This window comes from Glandiceps talaboti, chromosome 15 (assembly GCF_964340395.1).
Source record: "Glandiceps talaboti chromosome 15, keGlaTala1.1, whole genome shotgun sequence".
Lineage (NCBI taxonomy): Eukaryota > Metazoa > Hemichordata > Enteropneusta > Spengelidae > Glandiceps > Glandiceps talaboti.
In genome coordinates, this window is record NC_135563.1 from 570,001 (window position 1) to 584,621 (window position 14,621).

At 34.1% G+C, this 14,621-nt stretch overlaps 1 protein-coding gene across 8 annotated transcripts in view; it reads left to right on the forward strand.

Moving 5' to 3' along the window:
* LOC144446976 (uncharacterized) overlaps positions 1–14,621 on the forward strand; it is a 334,721-nt gene that overhangs the window by 222,985 nt on the left and 97,115 nt on the right. For all 8 annotated transcript variants that reach the window (XM_078136846.1, XM_078136848.1, XM_078136850.1 and 5 more), the window contains 3 exons: positions 1–5,295; positions 9,689–10,042; positions 10,584–10,718. The exon at positions 1–5,295 is cut by the window's left edge and continues 408 nt beyond it. In XM_078136846.1, coding sequence (XP_077992972.1) covers positions 1–5,295; positions 9,689–10,042; positions 10,584–10,718 — 5,784 coding nt within the window. The remainder of the gene's footprint in view (positions 5,296–9,688; positions 10,043–10,583; positions 10,719–14,621) is intronic.

Below are 14,621 nucleotides of genomic sequence, written 5' to 3' on the forward strand. Positions count from 1 at the left end.
ACACTGGAAGCATCAAGGACTACACTTGGCGAAGGTTCAGAGTCTGAACTCAACAAAGTGAAACATGAAAATAGGGAACTGCAGGATAAATTGAAAGTTTTTGAATTCTCTGAAAAGGCACTAAAGGAACAGATCAACCAACTCAGGACTGAAAACATACATTTACAAGAGCAATTGAAGTTAATGCAGAATCAGAATGAAAAACTGTGGAAATCTCTGCCAAAAAATGTAAATAGTGATCTTGTAAGAACATCACTTGAGAAAGAAGATGTTCTTACAATGTACAGAGAGGCAGTGGAAGAGATTCAAGATCTTGAACATGATGGAAGAGATTCTACTGACGTCAATATGGAGGAACCGTCTTTGAAAATGTCAGTTGATGCCGTAGTCTCAGAGGACGCTATTGTAAAAGAAAATGTTGAAACTGTTAAGGAAGCTCCTATTTTGAAAGAGATGCATACATACATCTTGGAAGAACCAATCCAGTTTGGTAATCTTGATCTTGGAGAGCCAGCAGATCAGACAGCCTTTGAAGGAAACCAAAAGGAGCCTGTTTTCAATGAATCATCAGGGTCTGTTACTATGACTCTACCAGAATCATGTTTGCTGTCTGGAGTTTTTGTAGAAAAACCTATCCAGTTTGGAAGTGTTGGTGTACAGGAGACTTCCAATCTGAAAGCTGTTGAAGAACAATGCAGTGAGACTGAGACCTTGAATGATAAGCCTATTGTTAAGAAAACTTCAGGGTCTGCCACCATTACCCTACCAAAATCATCAGAGTTACTCTCAGGGGTTGTTGCAGAAAAGCCAATTGAGCTGAGTAGGATTGATATTCAAGAATTGCCTAACATGAAAGCTTTTGAAGAAAATCATGACAACCAACATCCCAAAGCAACATCAGAATCAGAAAGTATGAGTCTACCAGAGTTATCAGATTTGCTTTCAGGTGTGATTGCTGAAACATCAATTCAGCATGGAAGTGTGGATCTACAAAAACCAGCAGATCTGCAGGCTATTGAAGACAAGCCAGATAAGCCAATAGACCTGACTTTGAGAGATGTTGAAGAAGAACCTCATCAATTTGGGAAAGTTGATCTGCAAGAGGCGCCCAATCTAAAATCGTTGGACACTTCACCACTGTCTGCTACTAAGACCTTGCCAAGACAGGCAGATATTACTGAAAGTGATAATGGCCTCAACAAAACAAAAACTCTGAAGAGGCAGCAGTCATTGGAAGATAGAATCTATGAGTTAGAAGCTAGTGAAAATATCTTAAAACAGGTTGTCAGAGATTTACAATCCAATGAGGAGGCATGGAAAGAGAAGAATGTAAAACTAAATATGCAGCTGTCAGAACTGAATAATAAAATAAAAGCTCTTGAACAAAAAGACAAGGAAGAAGAACAGGTAATTAATGAAATGAAAGACAGAGAAATACAACTACTGGAGAAAATACAAGAAATACAAACCGAGGAAGAAGTCCAGGTTGAAAAAGAAAGACAGCTAAAAGAAATGTCAGAGAAGATAATAGCAGCTAAAGAACAGAATGACCAGAGTAACAATGAGATAAAGATGTTGGAAGAATCTAAGGCTAAACTTGTGGATGAATTAAATGAGGTAAACTCTGAAAAAGAAGAAATTGAAGGGAAATTACTAGAGGCACGAGAATCATTAGAAGAACAAGAAATATTATTGGGAGATTTAAGGGAAAGTGATGCAAAGCTCACTGAACATATTGGACAGTTGATCACTGAGAAGGATGTTTTAGCAGAAGATGTAAAAGACAGTAATGAAAAAATAGCTGAGCAGGATGAGAACTTGACATCTTTGAAAACTGCAGTAGAACAAAATGAGAACAGAATTGATGAATTGTCAGTGCAGAAAGATGAGCTTCAACATCGCCTTAAAGAAGCCTATGGTAGAATTGAAGAACAGGCGATTCAGGAGAATGTCTTGAAGAAAGTAATTGATGACCTCCAAGCTTCAGAGGAGAACATGAGGACTACAGTTGCAGAACTTGAAGAGTCAAATAAGGCTTTCAAAGATAGAATGCCAGTTGTCGCCGAGTTTGAGAAAATCCTGAAAGACACAGTTTCTGAATTAGAACATTCTAATGAAACTCTTAGAGCTAAAGAAATGGAACTAGATACTTGTAAGAGTAAAATAGGGGAAACTGAAAATAAAATTGAAGAATTTCATGCAGAGGAGGAGGCTTTGCTAAGTAAAGTTCACAAACTTGAAAATCAGGTTTTGCAGTTAGAAGAAAATGAAGAATCCCTGAAAAAGAAAGTGAAAAGTCTGGAGGTTGATTTACAGCGAAGGGAAGATATTGAAGTTGACTTAAAGGAAGACCATATCAGTGAAGTCACTACATTACAGGAACAAATTGACCAGTTAGAACAGAGTGAAAAAGAATTGAAGAAAAAGATTGCTGAACTTTCAGATTCTGAATTAAATGTGAGTGCTAGCCATGAAATGGCACATAAATTATGGAAAGAAAAGGAAGGGACCTTGAAAAATAGAATCAATGAGCTTGAAAAATCTGAAGACATTCAGAGTGGGAAACTTAAAGAGCTTCAACAAAGTGAATCTGTGCTGAAAGAAGAAGTGAAAAAACATGAGGAGGTGGGGCTCCAGACAAGTAGGGAATTATATGACAAGAAGAAAACCATGCAAGACAGGATAACAGCGCTTGAAGAGTTCAATAAAAGGTTGGAAGATAAAGTTGATGAACTCTTAGGTACTGAGAAAACTCATAAGGAAGAATTTGAAGAAGCTGTCAAAGTTTGGAGACAGAATGAGAATGTGCTGAAGGATACAGTGGGTGCCTTGGAAGAAATGGAAGCTGATTTAAGAAACAGGCTTCTAGATAGAGAACAGAGAGAGATAGATCTTAGAGAACAACTAGATGCCAAAGTTAGAGAGAATGAGGTATCAGCTGAAATATGGAAACAGAGTGAAGACTCCTTGAATGAGAGGATTGGTAAAATGGAAGAATCAGAAGAAAAACTACTCAGAAAAGTTGAGAAACTCGAACAAAGAGAAGATGAAATGAAACTGAAAGTGCAGGAGGCTGAACAGACTTTGAAAGAAGTAGTTGAATCAGCAAGTTTGACTTATCAAGAAAGAATTCAGGAATTAGAAGACATTCAAAACATCTTGAAGGATAAAGTTTCACAGCTTACAGAAGCAGAGAAAAACGTAAGAGAGATGCTAGACGAAGCCACACTTGTTTACAAACAGAATGAGGAAACTCTAAAACAGAAAGTAGAACATTTAGAAGAAGAACATGGTGAAATGCAAGGAAAATATCATGAGTTGGATAGTTGTAAAACAATGCTAATGGGACAGCTAGAAGATGCTGAAAAGAAAGTCAAAGATCACAAGAAAGGCAAGAAGGTACTTGAAGAAAGAATTATTGACTTAGAAACAGAGGTAGCAGGTTTGAGAGGGAATTTGGATGATTCACAAAAGCAACTTGTAGACACAACCAGAGTGGAGAAGGAATTCCATGCACAGCTTTCACAACAACTAGAGTCTGTACAGTTTGAAAGAAAGGCAAATGAGAAAAACTTAAAAGAAAAAGTCCAAGACCTTCTTGAACATGAAAGTGAGCTTCAGAATAAAGTATATGAACTTGAAACTGCTACACATTTGTTAGAGGATCAAGTAGGGAGTGCCAAAGTTGAGAATAAGAGACTACGGGAAACTAATGATGCTATCAAGGAACAGGCTGAAGAGCTTGAAGATGAAGGTAGGCAACTGAGGAGAAAGCTGAAAGATGCAGAAGAGAAAGTTGAAGATCTAGAAAAGACTGAAGCAGAATTAAGAGACAGGCTCAAGGAAAGAGAAGCCAGTGAAGAAATTAGGCAACTTGAAGAAAAGAGAACTTTGGATGACATGAATAAAAAGATCAGTGAGTTGCAGACAAGTGAAGAACATCTGAAAGATGAAGTCTCTTTTCTGGAAAAATCAAGTCAAAAGTTGAAACAGAAAATTGATGAAAAGAATAATGATATTGGGAAGGTCTTTGAACAGAGGACAAAGGAAAAAGATGACTTTAGGAGAAAAATACAAGATTTGGAAGAATCAGAAATTATGATGAAAGAGAAACTGTTTGAGTTAGGTCTGGATATGAAGAAGAAGGAATGGGAATTAGAAAGAATTGAACCTCATGTCAAATTTCAAACTGAACAGATTCAGGATGCAACTCACCAAGAAGTTAGACACAAAGAAATGACTAACACGCTGAGAAAGAGAATTGAACAACTTGAAAACAGAGAGAGAGAGTTGAAGAGTAAAGTTGAGGATTTGGAAGACTTTCAAACCCCACTAAAGGACAGAGCTAGTAAGGCTGAGAAAAGGGAGAAAGAGCTACAAGAGAAAGTTGAAAAACTGCAGAAATCAGAACTAAACTTAGAATCTGAAATTGTATCACTGGAAAAACAGCTAGAAATGGGAAGAAACAAAGAAAATGAGAAACTGCAAGAGAGGGTTATGGAGTTAGAAGACTCAGAATCAACACTAAAAAGTAATCTGGCAAAGAGCGAGAGGAGTGAAAAGATCCTCCAGAAGGCACATAAAACTCTAGAAGAAGATTTTATGTATTTACAGGAAGAGGAGTGTAAACTGAGAGAAAAAATGAAGCAACTTGAAAAGGATTATGATTTGATAAAGAAAAGCAAAAGAGTTGAGATAGAGCAGCTTGCGAGTAAGATAACTGCAATGGAGAATACTGACAAGTATTTGCAAAAGAAACTCTTAGATGCCAAAAAATCAGAGGAGACCTTACAAAAGGAACTCTTAACAGCTGAGGAAGCTTATGATAAAACAGAAAACAGTCTACGACAGACTATCAAAGCTTTTGAGAGAAATGCCAGGGAAATGGAGGATAGAGAAAGAGAACTCCGACAGAAAGTCCAAGACGTAGAAAGGGAAGATAAGAATCTGAAGCAAAAAGTGAAGAAATTAGAAAATGCTGAAGAATCTCTGAAAGATGAACTCTCTGGTCTTGAAAACAAGGAATTAGACCTGAGGCACAGAGTTAGAGAATTAGAAAGCTCCGAAAAGATGTTGAAGATGGATAATAATCAACTGAAACATGAAAAAGATCTGTTGAATGAGAAAGTTGCTGAATTGAAAGAGTCACAAAAATGCACACAGAAACAAATGGATGATGTGCAGAGAAATGAGAGTAAATTAAAGGAAATGATGCAGGAGTTGGAGAAACATGGAAGTCTTATGAGAGATAAGATAACGGAAATGGAAGCTAATGCTATGACATTACAAAGAAGGGTAAGTACACATGTATGTGTTGACCAGTAAAATTCTTAACCTTCAGATTGAACTTCTCAAAGAATGTTTTAATTATCACTTTCTTTTTGAACAAGAAAATTTTATCAGTCAGTGTTACATCTTGAGCTTGACTCATTGGAACTGATATTTTGAAAATGGTGATGCATAAATCAAATAACGTGATTGAAAACAGTGATGCATACACCAAATAATGTGAAAGAAGCAGAAACTCATGAGAAATGTTTATTATGTGTACATGTTCCAGCTGTCATGAATTACTTTTTGTTTATTATATGATTAATATTACCCACATAAAAGTGTATATAGAACAGCACTAAGTAGAACAATTAGGTATAACCAGTATTAAGTAGAACAATTAGGTATAACCAGTATTAAGTACAGCAATTATGTATAACCAGCATTAAGTAGAACAATGAGGTATAACCTGCATTAAGTAGAACAATAAGGTATAACCAGCATTAAGTAGAACAATTAGGTATAACCAGCATTAAGTAGAACAATTAGGTATAACACCAGCATTAAGTAGAACAATTAGGTATAACCAGCATTAAGTAGAACAATTAGGTATAACCAGCATTAAGTAGAACAATTAGGTATAACACCAGCATTAAGTAGAACAATTAGGTATAACCAGCATTAAGTAGAACAATTATGTATAACCAGTATTAAGTAGAACAATTAGGTATAACACCAGCATTAAGTAGAACAATTAGGTATAACACCAGCATTAAGTAGAACAATTAGGTATAACCAGCATTAAGTAGAACAATTATGTATAACCAGTATTAAGTAGAACAATTAGGTATAACACCAGCATTAAGTAGAACAATTAGGTATAACCAGCATTAAGTAGAACAATTAGGTATAACCAGCATTAAGTACAACAATTAGGTATAACCAGCATTAAGTAGAACAATTAGGTATAACCAGCATTAAGTAGGACAATTAGGTATAACCAGCATTAAGTACAGCAATTAGGTATAACCAGCATTAAGTAGGACAATTAGGTATAACCAGCATTAAGTAGAACAATAAGGTATAACCAGCATTAAGTAGAACAATTAGGTATAACCAGCATTAAGTAGAACAATTAGGTATAACCAGTATTAAGTAGAACAATTAGGTATAACCAGCATTAAGTACAGCAATTAGGTATAACCAGCATTAAGTAGGACAATTAGGTATAACCAGCATTAAGTAGAACAATTAGGTATAACCAGTATTAAGTAGAACAATTAGGTATAACCAGTATTAAGTAGAACAATTAGGTATAACCAGCATTAAGTAGAACAATTAGGTATAACCAGCATTAAGTACAACAATTAGGTATAACCAGTATTAAGTACAGCAATTATGTATAACCAGCATTAAGTACAACAATTAGGTATAACCTGCATTAAGTAGAACAATAAGGTATAACCAGCATTAAGTAGAACAATTAGGTATAACCAGTATTAAGTACAACAATTAGGTATAACCAGCATTAAGTACAGCAATTATGTATAACCAGCATTAAGTACAACAATTAGGTATAACCTGCATTAAGTAGAACAATTAGGTATAACCAGCATTAAGTAGAACAATTAGGTATAACCAGTATTAAGTAGAACAATTAGGTATAACCAGTATTAAGTAGAACAATGAGGTATAACCAGCATTAAGTAGAACAATTAGATATAACCAGTATTAAGTAGAACAATTAGGTATAACCAGTATTAAGTAGAACAATTAGGTATAACCAGCATTAAGTACAGCAATTAGGTATAACCAGCATTAAGTAGAACAATTAGGTATAACCAGTATTAAGTACAGCAATTAGGTATAACCAGTATTAAGTACAGCAATTAGGTATAACCAGCATTAAGTACAACAATTAGGTATAACCAGTATTAAGTACAGCAATTAGGTATAACCAGTATTAAGTAGGACAATTAGGTATAACCAGTATTAAGTACAGCAATTAGGTATAACCAGTATTAAGTAGGACAATTAGGTATAACCAGCATTAAGTAGAACAATTAGGTATAACCAGTATTAAGTAGAACAATTAGGTATAACCAGCATTAAGTACAACAATTAGGTATAACCAGTATTAAGTACAGCAATTAGGTATAACCAGCATTAAGTAGGACAATTAGGTATAACCAGTATTAAGTAGAACAATTAGGTATAACCAGCATTAAGTAGGACAATTAGGTATAACCAGCATTAAGTACAGCAATTAGGTATAACCAGCATTAAGTAGGACAATTAGGTATAACCAGCATTAAGTACAGCAATTGGGTATAACCAGCATTAAGTACAGCAATTAGGTATAACCAGCATTAAGTAGGACAATTAGGTATAACCAGTATTAAGTAGAACAATTATGTATAACCAGCATTAAGTACAGCAATTAGGTATAACCAGCATTAAGTACAGCAATTAGGTATAACCAGCATTAAGTAGGACAATTAGATATAACCAGCATTAAGTAGAACAATTAGGTATAACCAGCATTAAGTAGGACAATTAGGTATAACCAGTATTAAGTAGAACAATTATGTATAACCAGCATTAAGTACAGCAATTAGGTATAACCAGCATTAAGTAGAACAATTAGGTATAACCAGCATTAAGTAGGACAATTAGGTATAACCAGTATTAAGTACAACAATTAGGTATAACCAGTATTAAGTACAACAATTAGGTATAACCAGCATTAAGTAGAACAATTAGGTATAACCAGCATTAAGTAGAACAATTAGGTATAACCAGCATTAAGTAGAACAATTAGGTATAACCAGCATTAAGTACAGCAATTAGGTATAACCAGCATTAAGTACAACAATTAGGTATAACCAGTAGTAAGTACAACAATTAGGTATAACCAGTAGTAAGTAGAACAATTAGGTATAACCAGCATTAAGTAGAACAATTAGGTATAACCAGCATTAAGTACAGCAATTAGGTATAACCAGCATTAAGTACAGCAATTAGGTATAACCAGCATTAAGTACAACAATTAGGTATAACCAGTATTAAGTACAACAATTAGGTATAACCAGTATTAAGTACAACAATTAGGTATAACCAGCATTAAGTAGAACAATTAGGTATAACCAGCATTAAGTAGAACAATTAGGTATAACCAGTATTAAGTACAACAATTAGGTATAACCAGTATTAAGTACAGCAATTAGGTATAACCAGCATTAAGTACAGCAATTAGGTATAACCAGTATTACGTAGAACAATTAGGTATAACCAGCATTAAGTAGGACAATTAGGTATAACCAGTATTAAGTACAACAATTAGGTATAACCAGTAGTAAGTACAGCAATTAGGTATAACCAGCATTAAGTAGAACAATTAGGTATAACCAGCATTAAGTAGAACAATTAGGTATAACCAGTATTAAGTACAACAATTAGGTATAACCAGTATTAAGTAGAACAATTAGGTATAACCAGTATTAAGTAGAACAATTAGGTATAACCAGCATTAAGTAGGACAATTAGGTATAACCAGCATTAAGTAGAACAATTAGGTATAACCAGCATTAAGTAGGACAATTAGGTATAACCAGCATTAAGTAGGACAATTAGGTATAACCAACATTAAGTAGAACAATTAGGTATAACCAGCATTAAGTACAGCAATTAGGTATAACCAGCATTAAGTACAGTAATTAGGTATAACCAGCATTAAGTAGGACAATTAGGTATAACCAGCATTAAGTAGGACAATTAGGTATAACCAGCATTAAGTAGGACAATTAGGTATAACCAGCATTAAGTACAGCAATTAGGTATAACCAGCATTAAGTAGGACAATTAGGTATAACCAGCATTAAGTAGGACAATTAGGTATAACCAGCATTAAGTAGGACAATTAGGTATAACCAGCATTAAGTAGGACAATTAGGTATAACCAGCATTAAGTACAGCAATTAGGTATAACCAGCATTAAGTAGGACAATTAGGTATAACCAGCATTAAGTAGAACAATTAGGTATAACCAGCATTAAGTAGGACAATTAGGTATAACCAGCATTAAGTAGGACAATTAGATATAACCAGCATTAAGTAGAACAATTAGGTATAACCAGTATTAAGTAGGACAATTAGATATAACCAGCATTAAGTACAGCAATTAGGTATAACCAGCATTAAGTACAACAATTAGGTATAACCAGCATTAAGTACAACAATTAGGTATAACCAGTATTAAGTACAGCAATTAGGTATAACCAGCATTAAGTAGGACAATTAGGTATAACCAGCATTAAGTAGGACAATTAGGTATAACCAGCATTAAGTACAGCAATTAGGTATAACATGAATTCAATGAACTCAAGGTATGATGTACCGTTATCATTGTGATCAACAGAGTACTCAAGCAGCAGAACTAGAGCAAGAATTGGCTAACACACAAGAAGAATTACAAATAGCTAACCTGAAAGCGGAACAGTTAGAACGAGCCAAGTCATCATTGAAAAGACAGTTAGAAAACTTAGAAGATGACTTAGCGACAGGACAGATGGTAAGTCTACCACTGGACGAGTTCAAACGGATGAAGGCACAGACAACTCTCCTGGAAATGACGGAACAGAATGTAGAAGATCTGGAAAAGGCTGAGGCACGTCTACAGGATAGACTGAGGCAAGTAGAAGGCGAAAAAGATTACACTGATGCTGATAAAGAAGTTTTGAATCTAAGGTGTCAGTTGGAAGAGAAAGACAAGGTAAGAAAGGAACGTTGTTTGATATAGACATTTTCCATAGAGAATACCATAAAAATCCCCATACTCATATAGAGAATATAAAAATCACCATACTCATATAGAGAATGTAAAAATCACCATACTCATATAGAGAATATAGAAATCTCCATACTCATATAGAGAATATAAAAATCACCATACTCATATAGAGAATGTAAAAATCACCATACTCATATTGAGAATATAGAAATCTCCATACTCATATAGAGAATATAATAATCACCATACTCATATGGAGAATATAGAAATCTCCATACTCATATAGAGAATATAAAAATCACCATACTCATATAGAGAATATAGAAATCTCCATACTCATATAGAGAATATAAAAATCACCATACTCATATAGAGAATATAAAATACTCGTATTGAGAATATAGAAATCTCCATACTCATGTATAGTAGTGATAGAAAATATATATCAATCTGTTAACCAATTATTCCATGGCTTGTTTGCTAGAGACATTGTTCATCTATCTGTCAATCTTGTTTTTAATAGGAGTTGAAAGAATCTCGGGAGAAATTGAGTGATGCCCAGACACATCTAAGAACAGCACAAAGACAAATCAGTGAGCTGAGAAACAATCATACAGTAGTCAGAAGGGAACTCAGAGACCTGCAGGAATCCTTAGAAGTGAGTAGATCACTGGGAGGTCAAAGTCAGAGTGGGATGGGGAGAAAATCCGTTGATCTGTGGAGGTCAAAGGGTGGAATGGGATGGGGGAGAGAGTCAGTTAATCTGACCTGTGGAAGTTGGAGATCAAGGGTTGATAGGTTTTAATATATAAGGTCAGGGGTATAAATTGTCATATCAGTGTTTGTATCTTAGGTCAGGGGTATAAATTGTCATATCAGTGTATGTATCTTAGGTCAGGAGTATAAATTGTCATATCAGTATTTGTATCTTAGGTCAGGGGTATAAATTGTCATATCAGTGTTTGTATCTTAGGTCAGGGGTATAAATTGTCATATCAGTGTTTGTATCTTAGGTCAGGGGTATAAATTGTCATATCAGTGTATGTATCTTAGGTCAGGGGTATAAATTGTCATATCAGTGTTTGTATCTTAGGTCAGGGGTATAAATTGTCATATCAGTATTTGTATCTTAGGTCAGGGGTATAAATTGTCATATCAGTGTATGTATCTTAGGTCAGGGGTATAAATTGTCATATCAGTGTTTGTATCTTAGGTCAGGGGTATAAATTGTCATATCAGTATTTGTATCTTAGGTCAGGGTATAAATTGTCATATCAGTGTATGTATCTTAGGTCAGGGGTATAAATTGTCATATCAGTGTTTGTATCTTAGGTCAGGGTATAAATTGTCATATCAGTGTATGTATCTTAGGTCAGGGGTATAAATTGTCATATCAGTGTTTGTATCTTAGGTCAGGGGTATAAATTGTCATATCAGTGTTTGTATCTTAGGTCAGGGGTATAAATTGTCATATCAGTGTATGTATCTTAGGTCAGGGGTATAAATTGTCATATCAGTATTTGTATCTTAGGTCAGGGGTATAAATTGTCATATCAGTGTTTGTATCTTAGGTCAGGAGTATAAATTGTCATATCAGTATTTGTATCTTAGGTCAGGGGTATAAATTGTCATATCAGTGTTTGTATCTTAGGTCAGGGGTATAAATTGTCATATCAGTGTTTGTATCTTAGGTCAGGGGTATAAATTGTCATATCAGTGTATGTATCTTAGGTCAGGGGTATAAATTGTCATATCAGTGTTTGTATCTTAGGTCAGGGGTATAAATTGTCATATCAGTATTTGTATCTTAGGTCAGGGGTATAAATTGTCATATAAGTGTATGTATCTTAGGTCAGGGGTATAAATTGTCATATCAGTGTTTGTATCTTAGGTCAGGGGTATAAATTGTCATATCAGTATTTGTATCTTAGGTCAGGGGTATAAATTGTCATATCAGTGTATGTATCTTAGGTCAGGGGTATAAATTGTCATATCAGTATTTGTATCTTAGGTCAGGGGTATAAATTGTCATATCAGTGTTTGTATCTTAGGTTCTTGTCAATCAACTCCATGGTTGCTTTGAAACACCTTTCTTGTTATCTTTACTTTCTGTTTGTATGCTTTGTGATTTATATCTGAATGCAGTATGTGTAAGTATAGTGTTGAAGGCTTGAAGAGTCAATCACTGTATTAATGGATTCTATTTTATCAGCTGGACAGGGAACATTATTTTGATTTTGGTATATATGCATTGCGATACTCTTTTGCTTGCATAGATGAGTATTACAGAGTAACACATTCAGTAAATAGAAGTGACTGAGCAGTTAAGGCTCTCACTACCATATTGGGAGTTTAGTTTTAAACCCAGCTATACCTGCTGTACTGGGTTTGAAATGATGAATGAATAAATTAATTAATTAATTAATTAAACATGAATATATTAACATGTAGGATTTATGTCATGGTAGTCTAGTACTATCCTTCATTGGACTATGTCATTGAGTATATAAAGAAGAAATAGAAGAATCTACCATTCATTTGTTTTTCGCCTACTTAAAAAATCTTGTTCACAACATTATTGGATATAAATTACCCAAATGTTTTATTAAGTTTCTTTTTAGCCCCATCGAACGTAGTCCAGGGAGGTCTTATAGATTTGGCTTCGTGCGTCTGTCCATCCATCTGTTCGTCCGTAGCCATTTCTTGACATTCGTTGACCAATTTCTTTCAAACTTAGTAAATGGATAATGAACTATGACTTTAATACATATGCACGTCATTTTGCTTTGGAATATGTTGCAATTTAGCCGACTTAGAACCATTTTTCGGTAAAAAAAAAGTACCTAGCAACAAGACCATGCCCATAGCAACAGCCAAATGATCACACATATTGAAAGATAACAAAAGTGATTAATAGACAAGTGAATAAACATTCAAGAAATGTATGTAAATGTGCCTAGCCACAGTACCACGCCCATAGCAACAGCTAAATGATCAGGTATATTGCAAAGATAACGATATTAATAGACAATTGAATAAACACTCAAAAAATGTATGTAATGAGCCTAGCAAAAAGACCACACCCATAACAACAGCCAAATGATCACTTATATTGCAATGATAACAACAGGAATTAACAGACAAATAAATAAAAAAATTCAAAAAAATGTATGCAAATATTCAATCAATTATACATTGGCTCTATATTTCATACAATCTACTACATCACACTACCATAACTGGTGGCAATTCTCTGTAAATATCCATTGCGAGTGACAGAGTCATCTCCGATGACTGCTTGTTAGCCCCCAAAGGGCAGAACCCGATGGGGCTTCTACATTTATTTTGGCTCCTTTTGTTCGTCTGTCCATCCGTCCATCCGTCCATTCATATCCATCTGTATCTCCAGTATACATGCGCCAATTTCAACCAAACCTGGTACAAATGTCAGATGTTATAGAGGGCATATGCACGTCACTTGGTTTTACAACCCTCTCGACAACAGCGAAATGGCGGCCACATAAATAATCATACTTTGCCCAATAACATTTCAATCTATAACTTTATTTCATGTTCAAACACCACACCTTTCAATAGTACCAACAAAAATCCATTCTATCCTACTACAATAAATCCTTTTGGGGGCTATGTTTTCGACAAAGGCTTTATAAAATATGAAAATGTATGTACCTTCTGTTGTTGCATTGGCTTCTAAAGCACAAGTTCAAATCTAGTAATGAAAATTTGTACTCACAGATTCAAAAAATGTCTATGAGATACTATACTATACTATACTATACTATACTATACTATACTATACTATACTATACTATACTATACTCTAGTATACTATACTATACTAATATTACTATACTATACTATACTATACTATACTCTAGTATACTCTCCTCTACTATACTATACTATACTATACTATACTAATATTACTATACTATACTATACTATACTATACTATACTATACTATACTCTACTATACTCTACTATACTATACTATACTATACTAATATTACTATACTATACTATACTATACTCTAGTATACTCTCCTCTACTATACTATACTATACTATACTATACTAATATTACTATACTATACTATACTATACTATACTATACTATACTATACTCTACTATACTCTACTATACTATACTATACTATACTATACTATACTATACTATACTATACTATTCTATACTACATCATTACCCATAATACAATCACTGAAAGACAATGTCAATTGTTTTGTACAATTGTAGTATTTTAGAAAATGTAGCTAAGCATAGAATAATGACATGAAAATTGGATTCACTTCTGGCTTGTATGTGTAAAATGTTCAACTATGTGAAACAGGTTATTATGTGTAAAATGTTCAGATACATATAGTACAGGCTTTGTAGTAAGTAGGAATGTTATTATAATAACTACGTAGTACAGGCTCTCATTGAGTCGTTTACATATATCATAGTACAAGCTGTGTCATTGGTCATTTACATATATCATAGTACAAGCTATGTCATTGGTCATTTACATATATCATAGT